Source organism: Alosa sapidissima, chromosome 23, assembly GCF_018492685.1.
Source record: "Alosa sapidissima isolate fAloSap1 chromosome 23, fAloSap1.pri, whole genome shotgun sequence".
Lineage (NCBI taxonomy): Eukaryota > Metazoa > Chordata > Actinopteri > Clupeiformes > Clupeidae > Alosa > Alosa sapidissima.
Genome location: NC_055979.1, coordinates 28,558,196 through 28,572,189, shown reverse-complemented (window position 1 = coordinate 28,572,189; position 13,994 = coordinate 28,558,196). Strand labels below are relative to the sequence as shown.

Here is a 13,994-nt window from a genome sequence, read left to right as displayed (position 1 = left end):
CATCATCACTAAATAAAAAATGCCATTTATTTCCGTAAATCACACACCACATATTTCTGTAAATTGCTCAGCCCCAGAGTTTCCCTCCAACATGGCAATTATATTGCCCAATTCAGGATAGTCTGCTCTACACACACATAAAATGCATGTAGAGCTATGAGCTTGCTGTGGTGAGATACATGTCAAAATATAAGAATTTTTATAATACGCGTTTTATATTTTTATTCTTTAAAAATCAAAATAAAATCAATGCTAGTACTAATACATGAAATTATGGCAGATCTGGATAGCCTAGACTCTGCTGAAAAAAACCCCAATATATAATATGTGTGTGTGGCACTTACAATGACCAGAATAAATCCTTATGAATAAAGGTAGTGAAAATGCCCTAAAAACAGCTTAGGGTTCTAAGGGTTAAATGTGTGTTTGTGTGTGTGTGTGTGAGAATGTCTACATTGTTGCGTTTAAACTTGTGTGTGTGTGTGTGTGTGTGTGTGTGTGTTTGTGTGTGTGTGTGAGAATGTCTACATTGTTGCGTTTAAACTTTGTGTGTGTGTGTGTGTGTGTTTTCAGGAGGTGAGTGCTCTAGAGTGGGAAATTCAGCTCCTGAAGAATCTGTTCCACGAGAGAATCGTCCAGTACTACGGCTGCCTACGGGACACACACGAGAGGACGCTCTCCATCTTCATGGAGTACATGCCAGGGGTGAGCATGCACACGCACACACACACACACACACACACACACACACACACACACACACACACACGAGAGGACGCTCTCCATCTTCATGGAGTACATGCCAGGGGTGAGCATGCGCACATACACACACACACACACACCCAAGGATGGTCTCCATCTTCATGGAGTACATGTCAGGGGTGATCGCACACACACACACACACACACACACACACACACACACACACACACACACACACACACACACACACACACACAGGGAATATGTCTGATGTTCACCTGTGTAAGAATTGAAGTAACAGTGTTGAAGTTAATACTAAGGATCCTCTCTCTTGTTCTCAGGGTTCTATTAAAGACTAAGGTTCCTCTCTCTCTTGTTCTCAGGGTTCTATTAAAGACCAGCAAGTTAACACTAAGGTTCCTCTCTCTCTTGTTCTCAGGGTTCTATTAAAGACTAAGGTTCCTCTCTCTCTTGTTCTCAGGGTTCTATTAAAGACCAGCAAGTTAACACTAAGGTTCCTCTCTCTCTTGTTCTCAGGGTTCTATTAAAGACTAAGGTTCCTCTCTCTCTTGTTCTCAGGGTTCTATTAAAGACCAGCTGAAGGCGTATGGAGCCCTGACGGAGAATGTGACGCGCAAGTACACTCGGCAGATACTGGAGGGCGTTTCCTACCTGCACAGCAACATGATCGTCCACAGAGACATCAAAGGTGACCCCCATCCCCCCCCCCCCCCCCCCCCCAACCCGCATCACCTATAGTGTTATTACTTATAGTTATACCATTATGCTATTATATACTACTACTGAACTATTATACACTATTATTGCTATACTATACTATAAACTATTACTATTGCTGTTACTATTACTATTACAGTTACCACCAGCAGCTCAAGTTCAAGTTCAAGTCTCAAGCCCAAGTACAAGTTCAAGTTTATGGTCATGTACTCATAAAAGGATTTATCAGTAATGAAATTTCTTGTGCTCAAGAGCCAGCTCAACTTTAAATAATAAATGAAATACTAGTAATTAAAAAGGTATATTAATTGTGTGTGTGTGTGTGGGGGGGGGTAGTGTTGGTGTGTGTGTGTGTGTGTGTGTGTGTATGCGTGGCTCCTGAATGTGTGCGTTTGTTTACTCTTGAGTATTATAAATCTACCATGCTACTTATAGTTATACTACTATACTATACTATACAAGCGTCTTTCACCTCCAGACGCTCAAATTCATTTGCTCTTCTGTGGAACGGCACCACTGACTGTTGCAATGCGCCTACAATTTATGAACGCGGGGCACAAGCAGAACGGGGAAAACAAACGTTTTGTAACGTGAGGCGCTGAAAATTAAAGCTGCAGTTGGCAAGTCTGACAGATTGAGGGGACTTAGCCAAAATTCTGAATGTTTACAACTTTCATGCCCCTCCCCCACTACCACCGAGCACCCTCTCATCGAGTTTGTGCTCGTCAGTGCGCACCAAACTGCACCAGACTGTGATTGACAGTCAGATCTCACAAAGCCCTGCTCTGATTGGACCAGAAGAACCGGGAGCTGTGGATTTTTGCAAAACAAATAACAGGCTCTAGGTGGAGGTAGAAGTGCTTTTTTTTTTTCTAAAACCAGCTGATTTATGTTGTTCTGTCAGAGCATAGTGTCAGTATCGGTGAATATGATCAAAAAAATCTTGCCAACTGCAACTTTAATGGTGCTCTAAGCGATGCCACGCTTTTCTTAGGCTAAAACAGGTTGTCACTTACTGCAAATATCACCTAACCAACACTAGCTGTCTGTCCTGAATACACTGTAAAAAAATGTGATCTCTGTGGACAGGTGAAGGTGAAAAAAGTGTGTCAGTGCGACTTGTGTGTGTCAGTACATTACTACTATTACTATTACATCATCTACTATATAGTACCATGGCTGCTAGTAACGATATATCAGTACTACTATACTATTTGTACTGCGATACTATTATATATTACTGTTACTATGTAAGGGATAATGTATTGTCGGCCAGTCATTATCAGAAAACAGGACCCCAACACAAAACAGTAAGAGTTGCCTCTTTCCACCAAATAAAACTATCGGACAATGCTATAATTAGGTTTCAATATCTATGACTATTTCTGTGTTGGGCTGCCAAGAACATTGTTATACAAATTGTGTGCTTGTAAAAGCACATGCTGATCTCTCTCTCTCTTTCTCTGTCTCTCTCTCTCGGTCTCGCCTTCTGTTATTTCTCTCCCATACCCACAACCACTATCATAGGGGCCAACATCCTACGGGATTCAGCCGGAAACGTGAAGCTGGGGGACTTTGGCGCAAGTCGGCGTCTCCAGACGATCTGTCTCTCGGGGACAGGCATCAAGTCCGTGACTGGAACGCCGTACTGGATGAGTCCAGAGGTCATCAGCGGCGAGGGCTATGGACGCAAGGCGGACATTTGGTGAGTTCCGAAATTCCAAAGTTCTGAATTGGAGTTTCACAAATTCATATACATTCTTTATATAGACGTATAAGGCATATACATTCTTTTATATAGACGTATAAGGCATATACATTCTTTATATAGACGCATAAGGCATATACATTCTTTATATAGACACATAAGGCATATACATTCTTTATATAGACGCATAAGGCATTCTTTATATAGACGTATAAGGCATATACATTCTTAATATAGACGCATAAGGCATATACATTCTTTATATAGACGTATAAGGCATTCTTTATATAGACGTATAAGGCATATACATTCTTTATATAGACGTATAAGGCATACACATTCTTTATATAGACGCATAAGGCATATACATTCTTGAACATAGCAAATATACTGTATGGGTTGTTGACCGGTTATCATGTTGTGAAGTGAAGTATCCTGCTGAATCGCACTCTATCAGTTATGTCATCCTTGACCTTGCTGACCCCTCTGCCGTTGCCATGCCAACAGGAGCGTGGGCTGCACGGTGGTGGAGATGCTGACGGAGCGGCCGCCATGGGCGGAGTTCGAGGCGATGGCGGCCATCTTCAAGATCGCCACGCAGCCGACCAATCCGGCGCTGCCGGGGCACGTGTCGGACCACTGCAGAGACTTCCTGAAGCGCATCTTTGTGGAGACCAAGCAGAGACCCGCTGCCGAGGACCTACTGAGACACATCTTTGTTCACTAGAACCCCCCCCCCCCAAACCCACAACCCCCCCCCAAACCCCCAACCCCACTCCAAAACTATGTTCTCACCCCCCCCTCCATAATCCTGCCCCCAACTCCCTCTGGCCTATCAGCTACCGCTCCCAAGTGTCTGTCAGCTCTGCCCCTACCTCTACCAGCCTCCTGATTGGACCAGAGAAGAAAAAATGGGAGTGGCTGCAGAGGGCAGGGCCCCGCCCGTGTGTCTTCGTCTTTTGCAAGATGGCGAAGAAATGGGGCGGAGCTTTTTTGTTGTTGTTTGTTGTTTGTTGTTGTTGTTTTGTTTTTGTTTAGATTCTGAAAACGTTGCACCTTAATTTCCCATTGGGCCTGAGAGCTCAGAGACTGTCGGATGTTTCGACACGGAGACTGTCGATGTTTCGACTCTTTGTATTTGACTTTTTTTTTTAACGTGTGGACGACGACGACGAGAAGGAGGTGGAATGTCAGAGAGTCGTGAGTTCTGAGGAGATCCGGTGAGGTTCTGCGTTCTGAGGAGATCCGGTGAGGTTCTGCGCCGCGTGTGTTTACAGCCGGTGGGGTGGATGTGGTCCAGACCCAATCCAGAATGTATCGCCAGCCCCAGAGCTCTGCTGGGGCCTCACCACGCTGCTAAACACCACACACACACACACACACACACACACACACACACACACACACACACACACACTGTTCTCTTTCATGAAAACACACAAACACCAACGAACAACACAGACCACAGGGTATGGAGAAAAACTCCCACTCGCTTAGTTCAGCTCCTCCAGCTCTCCGCTTTTGCACAGTCTTTGTCTTACACACACACACACACGCACGCACGCACGCACGCACGCACGCATACCCTCACATACTCATGCATACACACACATACCCAGGTACATGCATGCACACAAGTGCGCAAATACCAACATACTTAAACATACTTTGGTACATAAATGCACACATTTACACAAAGCATAAACACTTTAATAAACATAAAGAAGACTGATTGAAAAATACACACACACATACATTAATTCATACATACAAACATACTTGCATACACACACATACTGTACGCACACACCTTCTCTTTCTTTTCAGACTGCTTTTACTGTAGTATATCTCACAATGCTGTAAACAACCCAATGAATCTGCTGGACTTTCTCTCTTTGAAATGCCGTTTCCTAGTTACCAGTCAGTGTCCTTTCTTGTGCTGTCAGGGTTTCTGTTTTTGCACCGTTAACCCCCCCCCACCCAACCCTCACCCCCCCCCCCCCCACCCAACCCTCATCCCACCCCCCCCCACCCGAGCCTTCTCACACTCTCACTCTTTACCGGGTGCCTTTCTAGGAATGTGGATCTCTTTTTCTCTCTTTCTCTCGCTCTTGACACTTCTTCTCTTCTCAACTTGCTCAAATTGAGCTTCAGACAAGGCTGTGGCATGTGTCAGGAGATGTGCAGTCTATGCTCATTTGTTCAGTTCACCTAATGAAAGTAGTTTTATCAGCCTGTCAGAGCTGGCTGCCTGTGAAGCTGTCCCTTCTCTCTTCAGAAGCGGCTCACCTTACCACACACAGTCTGTTGGTGTGTTCACCTAAAGACAGTTTAGAAACGTATCTGCAGCTCAGACAGAGAAGCTGTTTTTCTCCCTCTGGGTTCTAAACCTTGTCTGGTGTCCCCCCACCCCCACCCCTGTTCCCATGTCAACCGTAACCGTGACTCCCCTTACTGCCTCCTTTGTACTGCTTCTTGTCCTGATCTCAGGTCAGTGAGGCTACAGGAATGGCTGAGAGAATGACGAGGAGAACCAGAATCAGAATCAGAGAACACACCAAAGTGAAAAAACCCAGGGTGACTGCCTGCCCATTCAGGTTTGGTGCTTGTGTTTGCAGCCTTGCGCCAACATCTGGAACTTCTTCCACTTATTCTTTCTTTCTTTCTTCCTTCCTTTTATTCTTTCCCTCCTTTCTCCCTCTCTTGCAACCTTTCCCTTTCCTATTCTCTGTCTCTCTCCCCCCCCCCCTTCCACAATCCCTACCCCAACCCCCCCACCCATTATAGCCTGGACCCTTCAGGTCTCTCTGGCCTGATTGGATCATCTTAGGACTGGTACGCTCCCATTGAGTGCTGGATTAGCTGTTAGCATTAGCTAGCCTGGAAGCTCACATCAGGTACTTTTAGCAAAGAAGAGAGGCTCTCCATAGGGTACAAAATGTCAGTCCACTCTAATTCTTCGACCCCACTTTGTGGTACCCTGTTCCGAGTTCTGTTCACAAGACTCTTAGAACCGACAGAATGTGTGGGGCTTGATAGGGCCTCTTTCTTCCTCAGCACTTTCCGTTAGAACTTTGTACAGGACTTTAGCTTGATAGCACTTCAGGTGGTTTCACAACTCTCATCACATACAATCTGTAATTCTATAGACTCTACAATACTCAACAAGACATCTTTACTTCAATAGACTTCACAATACTCAACGGTACTTCAAATACTTCTGTGTACTTTTACGATGTTTAACTGTACCTTGGTACTCTTAGGTCTCTTCTCAATACTTACTGTACTTCAATATTTCAGTAGACTTCACAGTTCATGGGATGGTGCTTTGGTTCTCCTGAGTAGACCGTTACAGAACTGCCTGTGCTCAGCAGTGCTTGATAGTTCTCTGCGCCTGCTCTCTGTTGCCCTCTGATTTAGTCAGACTACACCACAGTGCTATATAAACTCAATGCCTTCAGACTGGAAGCTAGTTTTACAGCGTCTGAAACCTGGCTCTTTAGTAGTTTCTTTGTCTTTTTTTTTCTTTTCTTGTTTTCTTTTTTTTTGTTGCCTGAAATACACTCCCAAGGGTTCCCTTCCATCCCTTGCTCTCATACATCCAAACACTCGACTCTCAGCCCAGCGGCCAAGTGCCCGTTATTCGTTGTGACGGGCGCGGTCAGTTCTCCAGACTGCCCCTCACCTCGCTCGCATCTCAGCCTAGTGCCATGCTTCGCCAGCAGCAGCAGGAGCGTCCAGTGCCAACTAGCAGCCTCCATCCATCCTGCCCTCCATCCTGCCCTCCATCGCGCCCCGTGGAGTACCCCTGCAGCGATGCCAGGGGGCGCGGAGTTATGGCTGTAGTCTCCACAAGCCGAGCGTACTGTAGGGGGCGCTGTTCCTGAAAGAAACTATTTTTTTGTGAAATTAGCTGACTTGATAAGTTTATTCTCTGTGTGTCAGATAACCGCGTCCGACAGCATTAGCCTAGCTTGGCATAATTCACTGGAAGTGGGTTACATCAGTTTGCCTGTAGCTAGCCTATAGCTAAAAGGGAGCTATAGGCTAACTGGTGTAACATACTTCCAGAAGGGTACGTGTCCTCTTATCTGACTATGGGGTAGACGACAAATAAGCTAATTTCTCAAAAAGTTGCCATGTTCCTTTAAAAGCAGAGTCTGAGATTCTGGCTGTAGTTGGATGAATTTGAGCTCCACAGCCCAATAAAATGACACCCCTCCCTTCTGTGATCTTGAAGCAGTGTACGCAAACTACTGGTACCCGAATAGTGTTGGGAATGTGACCCACTCCCGGGGTTCTGATTGTACTCTGAGGTTCTAAGGTTGACAGAGGTTCTGCTGATGTTCCAGGTCTTCCCTTCCAGTGCAGTTGTCTCTCTGCTGGTAACTAGGGCTGTCACTTTTGTGAAAAAATCCTGTTCGATTTTTGAGACATAAGTGTTCATTGAATCGATTGTAAAATCGATTTTTTTTATGTCTAAAGACGTTTCCATTTTCAACGCCAAATATAGGCCAACAGGCATTAGGACGAACGTAAAGAGGGCGCTTGTAGACGCAAGCCAGCAATATTTCTGATGATTTATTGGCGTGAAGTTTCGTGCACAATGACAAACAGAAGTGCAACATTCTCGAAAACCAGTAAGCCGAGTGGACTGCCATTATTACATCAGTGACATGACTGCAGGCTTCAACGTAGCTGTGTCTGTGTTTACGATTAGAAATGTCAAACAAATTTCGCCTACGTAGAACTCGATTGCACAGTTTGCGTATAGCCTACCGCTTTGTTCTTCTCCATAGTTTGATATACCAAAAATCCGAAGTACTTCCACATCGAACTCCTCAAGTTATTAGGGCCTATCACTCGTCTCTCTACATGTCGCACAGGTTGATCGCGTTGTCCTCCATTTTTTTGGCAAAACAGGAGCAGCACAGCAGCTGATTGAAACAGCTGTTCCCGGTGCGTAAAATTGGTGGGAATTTTCTTTTTAGCTTTCGCAATGCTTTCTGCACTTCGGAATTCTTTTATATTTGGTTAAAATCGATTCCCTATTTTAGTTTTCGAAACTTGTGTTGTTTGGTCCAATCGATTGTGCAATCGATTTTCGAACGTAAAGTGACAGCCCTACTGGTAACACACATTTCCAGCCGCCCTTGACTCCACACACACACACACACACACTCCCTGTGTGTGGACTGAGGGCTTAATCTGATCGCAACGCCACCCCTCACTTCACCACTGTGTGCTCACAGAAGGTCTAGGCTAGTTCACAAGAGTCATGGACACTGCAGGGATTGACCAGGAAACGAGCCCTGTGTAACGCCATTTTGAAAAAGATGGTTGCGGTGAATTTCGATCTTTTTTGGCTGAAGCAGCTAGCCTAGCACGGGCCATTGAAATTAATGGGGGCGGTGCTTCCTCCCTCTCCAGTTCTATATAATGCCCCTATGCCTCATACACAATAACCATCTCTTACTGGTCACCTCTAATCAAAGTGAATGAATGAACTAATTAAGTAACAGAAGCATGGATCTGGATCGGAGTTATATGGGACTCTTGGCTTGTATGGCCATCCTGTGTTGGGTCATGGTGCTGGTGCGAGTGTACGGTTTTCTTGTGAAGGACTCCCATCAGAGTGCTAGCCAGAGTGCAGTTGGTTTTGTAGGCAAACTTCAGAGGTCAGTGATGGTGCGGGTAGCACTCCAGCATGCGATTGGCAGTACCTCACTATGACCTGCCTTTCCATCAATCGTCTGTTTCCCTATGCTGGTGCAGTTGGTGCATACTCACTCGTGCCTTGCACACGGGCGCCATAGCAGAGCATAGGAAAGAGACAAAGCAACCAGCTGTTCATTTCCAGTGTGAGTTAGCAATTTAGCCGCTGTATCAGCAGCAACTAGCTAGGCGGGGAGAAAATAGGCTTAGGGTCTATTTTATGCAAATATTTGTGTCGTGACCAATGGAAGTGAGGGCTGCTTACCAAATAAGCAGTCGAGTCATGCCCATTTGTTTAGGTCTGTAACCTGTTAACCACTTCGCCTTTGACTGGGGGACATGTCTGGTTCTGATCCTACTCTGGTTTCCTGGTCCCGGGGAGAGATGCATTCTGGGACAGATCCAGGCTGGCATTGGTGGGATTCACCTCAGATTGACCTCTGGGATGTCAGTCAGTCGTGTTGCCATAGAGAAGGGCTATTTCCCAGAGTTGAGCATGCTTCCTTGATGGAATGCTTCCTTGCGAGTCGGGTTCTACGAAGATGAGGTTAGAGACCTCCGTAGCGTTCTCGGACTCGGACTGCTTTAACTGCACGCTTCTGTTTCAGTAGGGGCGCTGGTCCGATGCATGTCAACGCTGAGGATTATGGGTATTTTTGTTCACCTGAGGATCCACAGATGCATCCTCAGAACGAAGGACGCGAATTTCGGAGCATTCTTGACATTGGAACAGTGCTCGGAGTTGGATGACATAGTGACCTTGAAAAGGCAGCCTTTGAGTATGCTTCCTCAACTTTGGGAAACAGCCAAGATGTGCTTGCAATTGAAGATGGCTGTTGAGTGAACCACCAGTAAACAACACTGCTATTGGCTAATGGAGTGAGCCACCAGTAAACAACACTGCTATTGGCTAATGGAGTGACCCACCAGTAAGCAGCACTGCTATTGGCTAATGGAGTGACCCACCAGTAAGCAGCACTGCTATTGGCTAGTTGGGAGGGGTAGTGTTGCCTGCTGTTGCAGCAGATGGCTGTGGAGCTCTTGGCCAATGGGCAAAGGGTAACGGCTAAGAGGCTCAGCTGGATCTTCAAACGCAGAGTTGGTGATCACTGTGATGGGCCTCGACATGCCACAGTAGAGGGAGGGAATTCTGATGCATGCCTGTATGACAGGGTAAAAAAGAAGCTTTTCACTTGGATTTGGCTGGACATGTTGCCGGGGGCTTGGTCTCCTCCCAATTGGAAAACAGAAGAGTTTTGTGAGCGCGGTCTGACTCTGATCCGAGAGGTGGAATGCATATGTTGTTGTGCAGGTTGCTCGTTGTACGGACCTGCTCTCTGCAGAGTGTAGTGACGTTGGTGTCTATGTTTGTACGGTCCTTTTACTTTTGATGTTGAACTGTTTGCACATTTTTTGAAACCATGCCCAGGCCATAGCAGACCCTGGGCCTCTTCTCAGCCGGAGCCGGGCCGGGTCGAAACCACGGTCGCACGACTGGCCGAGTGGGCCATTTGTACACTGATTTTAATACTTTTGCAAATTGAATGCTTGGCACATGGTGTGTGTGTGTGTGTGAGTGAGTTTGAGTGTGTATATGTGCTGGAGAGAATGTGTGTATGTGTGGTTTTGTATTCCTTTGCTTGTGTTTAAAATTAATGAAAAAAAAGAAAAATAAGGATTGATTAAAAAGAAATCCTTTTCTTGGGGTGCCAGTGAGGGCAACCTCGCAACCTTGCAGCTTCCTGGGGCAGCTTGCTGGAACGCTATGCCTGTATTTTTCCACTAGGTGTCACTCTTACGCTGCTGCCTGTAACACCCCGCTCCCCTGAGCCTAAGTACAGAAGGAGTGCATACAGACAGTCTGTGTTTGTCTGGGTACGAGTGAAATAGCAGGACTGGTGCTGGCTTATGGTTGAAAAAGAGTCCGCCATTTTCAAAGCCCCCTGAGTGTGTGTCTGTGTCTGTGTCTGTGTGTGTGTGTGTGTGTGTGTGTGTGTGTGTGTGTGTGTATGTGTGTCTGACTGGACTTGAACAGTTGGCCTTACCCCCCCCCCCCCCCCCCCGGCCCTCTTGCCAGAACGGTCCAGTGAATATGTGCCATGGCTGCCACTCCAGCGTCCTTCAGCGTGTGTGTGTGTGAGTGTGTGTGTGTGTGTGTGTGTGTGTGTGTGTGTGTGTGTGTGTGTGTGTGTGTGTGTGTGTGTGTGAGAGAGAGAGAGGGAGAGAGAATGAGCATTTGTTTAACTTTTATGTTTTTGGCCTTGGACACTGCGCCCTAAATGCCTTGCGCATTCAGACTGTATGATGATTATACTAAACAACGGAAAGGTTTAAAAAAAATGTACAATTGTAGAAATTTGAAATGTAATGTTTCTTTTTTTTCTAAAAAGAGAAAATAACTACACGTATCTGGTACAAAAACAGAACTATAGCCCACATGTTTGTCCTCTCTTTGTCTATTGTACAAGAAGCCATGTTTAGAAAAGAAGAAAATCTTTTGGTTTGTGACCAATACGCCTGTTTATATCAAATCTGTATATCAGTGCTACACATATTTTTTTTAATATATATATTTTTTATTTGTTGTCTTTTTCTTTTCTAAACCCGAGATTTAATGCATGATGGTGTGAGGAGGTTACACCTTGAGCAGAGGTCGACTTTAGGAGCATTCCATAGAATGGGCGACATCGTGTATGAGCCATGGAGGCTGGCACTTTGCAAATTGTTGATAATAATTATGACGATGAAAATAATAAAAAAAAAAGGTATTTATTTCATCTGCTGTGTGGTGGTTTTGCTATGTCTTGATACAAGACCATGGAGACAACAATTGGGGGGGGGGGGGAGAACCTGAGGTTGTGTGTTTATACAAAACTGAGCGAGAAGTTCACAGCTTAAAATATTTAACATTGTTTCATGTGTAATTGAGTGCAGAATTGTGGGAAACTGAGGAGTCAGTGGACTTCAGTGCATCACCAATCCCTGTAATAGTGGTAGTAGGCCAGAGTAGACGCTATTGCGTATCTAGATATGGGGGGGGGGGGGGTGAGAACCTGTGGCCTAAAACAATATTGGTGGCAGAAAAGTTCGGGAAACACTGGTCAGACTACAGCCCTGGTGTGTGTCTGGGTTGATGTCCATTCAAGTTAACTAAACTGCTTTTAGTTTTGCATTCCATCGCAATGTTTTTGCGTTGTCCAGCAAAGTCAAAATAATGCAAGGGATTGCAAAATAGCTCTACAAGTTATTTTTTTGTCACCGAAAGTTCCGTACTAAGCTATTAACCTGATATGCTACAGTCAAAGTATGTTTTAAACCTCAAGCTGCAAAGCAAACGAAGGATGCCAAATTTGCTCTCAATACCCTTCCTTTGGGCGTGTCTCCATAGTAGCGTAGCCTACAGAAGGCAGCTGCGCCAGATCCACACAGCACAGGACAAGTGTGGCTTAGAAATGTCACTGTCAGTGTCTCTCGCTCTCTCGCCGCTCAGACAGGTGACGCGCCTCTGTCGCCCGCTGTCATCGGCGGTGGACAGTAGTGTCCAGAGGAACAGGTCAGGGACCCGCGAGTTAAATGTGGAAACGCCATCTTCGGGAAAGTTCAAGACCATTGATGACTTACCCGGACCCAGTCTGGCTACGACGGTGTACTGGCTATTCGTTAAGGGTTATGCCGACAAAAGCCATGCAATGCAGGTAGGACTTTTTGAAGTTCTATAGTAATTTGCTAAATGAAAATGATGTCGTATTTTGACATTCCTGGGATTACAATGTTAACTTAATGAATGGATAATATAAAATGCAATAAATATTTTTTTCTGCAACAACATACGTTCGGATTTAGGCCGGACAGTCCAGATTTTAAACGCCCTGTACGGCGTCCGGCGCAGCCTCAAGCCGGACGCTCATTTGTCCTCCTCAAGTTGCACTGGGCTTCTAGAATCTTTGCTCGGACGCAGGCAGCATATAGCGTTTCACAAACTATGGACGCGGAGACTGCTGGTCAAAATATGCCCGGTGCCGGTCTGATAATTTGCTGCTCAATAAATGAAGGAACCACGGACCGACAGAAAAGAAAACGCGTTTGCGCAATCCGGAGGAAATACACGTTAAGTTGATCTGTTTGCATCTCTCCAGCGTGTGTTGCTGGCGTATGATGTCTATGGCGTAGCCTACCTAGCAGGAAAGTGTGAATACTCTGATCTGTCTGCGGCTTGCTTGCCAGCCTAGAGTACTTCGCAAAAATTGTGAAAGATAACCGCATATTCCGCTTTTTGAATGTCGGCGACTTGTTACATTAAAAAGAAAACGCATCTTTAAATGCGTTCATAATACGTGCGTGCTTGAGGTGATACCAGCAGTTTCTCAGCAGAAACATGCGAGGACCCGTCTCTAAATTAATGGGTGATGTCACTTCCTATAGGCCTACATTTATTTAAACAAATCAGTGGTTTCACAATGTCAAGCCTTTGTTGGTTTAGATACAACTGAACGTATGCAAAATGTAAAGTGGCCTAATGGATTAACTTTGATTTGTTGTGCTGCATACTGGACTGTAGATGCACATAGTACATAGGCCTATTCAAATATTTAAATAGTTTGAACAATTATGGAAGGGAATCCAGTCCAGTACACATGCAAGTAGCCAAGGCTAGAGACACAGGTGAAGAACAGACAGCCTCAGCCAGTAGCCTTATAGCGCAACCAGATATGTACAGCCATCTTAAAAAGCAAGCAGCTCAGACCCTAAAATCTGGCATTTATAGCGGTGAAGCACACACAATTATTAGCAATTAGCAAAGCTCCCCTTTAACCTGGGAGAGCTGACCCTAGAGGTGTTGTAGCAAAGCTCATCTTTAACCTGCTGGAAGAGCTGACCCTAGAGGTGTTGTAGCAAAGCTCATCTTTAACCTGCTGGAAGAGCTGACCCTAGAGGTGTTGTAGCAAAGCTCTGCTTTAACCTGGAAGAGCTGACCCTAGAGGTGTTGTAGCAAAGCTCCCCTTTAACCTGGAAGAGCTGACCCTAGAGGTGTTGTAGCAAAGCTCCCCTTTAACCTGGAAGAGCTGACCCTAGAGGTGTTGTAGCAAAGCTCCCCTTTAACCTGGGAGAGCTGACCCAAGAGGTGTCTCC

At 45.5% G+C, this 13,994-nt stretch overlaps 2 protein-coding genes across 5 annotated transcripts in view; both read left to right on the top strand.

The window, feature by feature from the left end:
• The window catches only part of map3k2 (mitogen-activated protein kinase kinase kinase 2), a 32,573-nt gene extending 20,932 nt beyond the window's left edge, over nucleotides 1–11,641 (top strand). Inside the window, exons 14-19 of one of the 3 annotated variants that reach the window (XR_006026795.1) lie at nucleotides 574–705; nucleotides 1,283–1,412; nucleotides 1,581–1,623; nucleotides 2,969–3,146; nucleotides 3,657–4,397; nucleotides 11,474–11,641. Coding sequence is in view for 2 of the 3 variants with exons in the window: in XM_042080740.1 (XP_041936674.1) it covers nucleotides 574–705; nucleotides 1,283–1,412; nucleotides 2,969–3,146; nucleotides 3,657–3,876 (660 nt within the window). In the remaining variant the exon portion in view is untranslated. Of the gene's footprint in view, nucleotides 1–573; nucleotides 706–1,086; nucleotides 1,263–1,282; nucleotides 1,413–1,580; nucleotides 1,624–2,968; nucleotides 3,147–3,656; nucleotides 4,398–11,473 lie in introns of those variants that run through there. The other 2 variants (XM_042080740.1, XM_042080741.1) reach the window with 2 other exon arrangements.
• Nucleotides 11,642–11,747: 106 nt separating this feature from the next.
• si:ch211-113j14.1 (sterol 26-hydroxylase, mitochondrial) overlaps nucleotides 11,748–13,994 on the top strand; it is a 19,902-nt gene continuing 17,655 nt past the window's right edge. Inside the window, exon 1 of one of the 2 annotated variants that reach the window (XM_042080742.1) lies at nucleotides 11,748–12,559. In XM_042080742.1, coding sequence (XP_041936676.1) covers nucleotides 12,155–12,559 — 405 coding nt within the window. In that variant the 5' untranslated portion in view covers nucleotides 11,748–12,154. Of the gene's footprint in view, nucleotides 12,560–13,669 lie in introns of those variants that run through there. The other variant, XM_042080743.1, reaches the window with a different exon arrangement.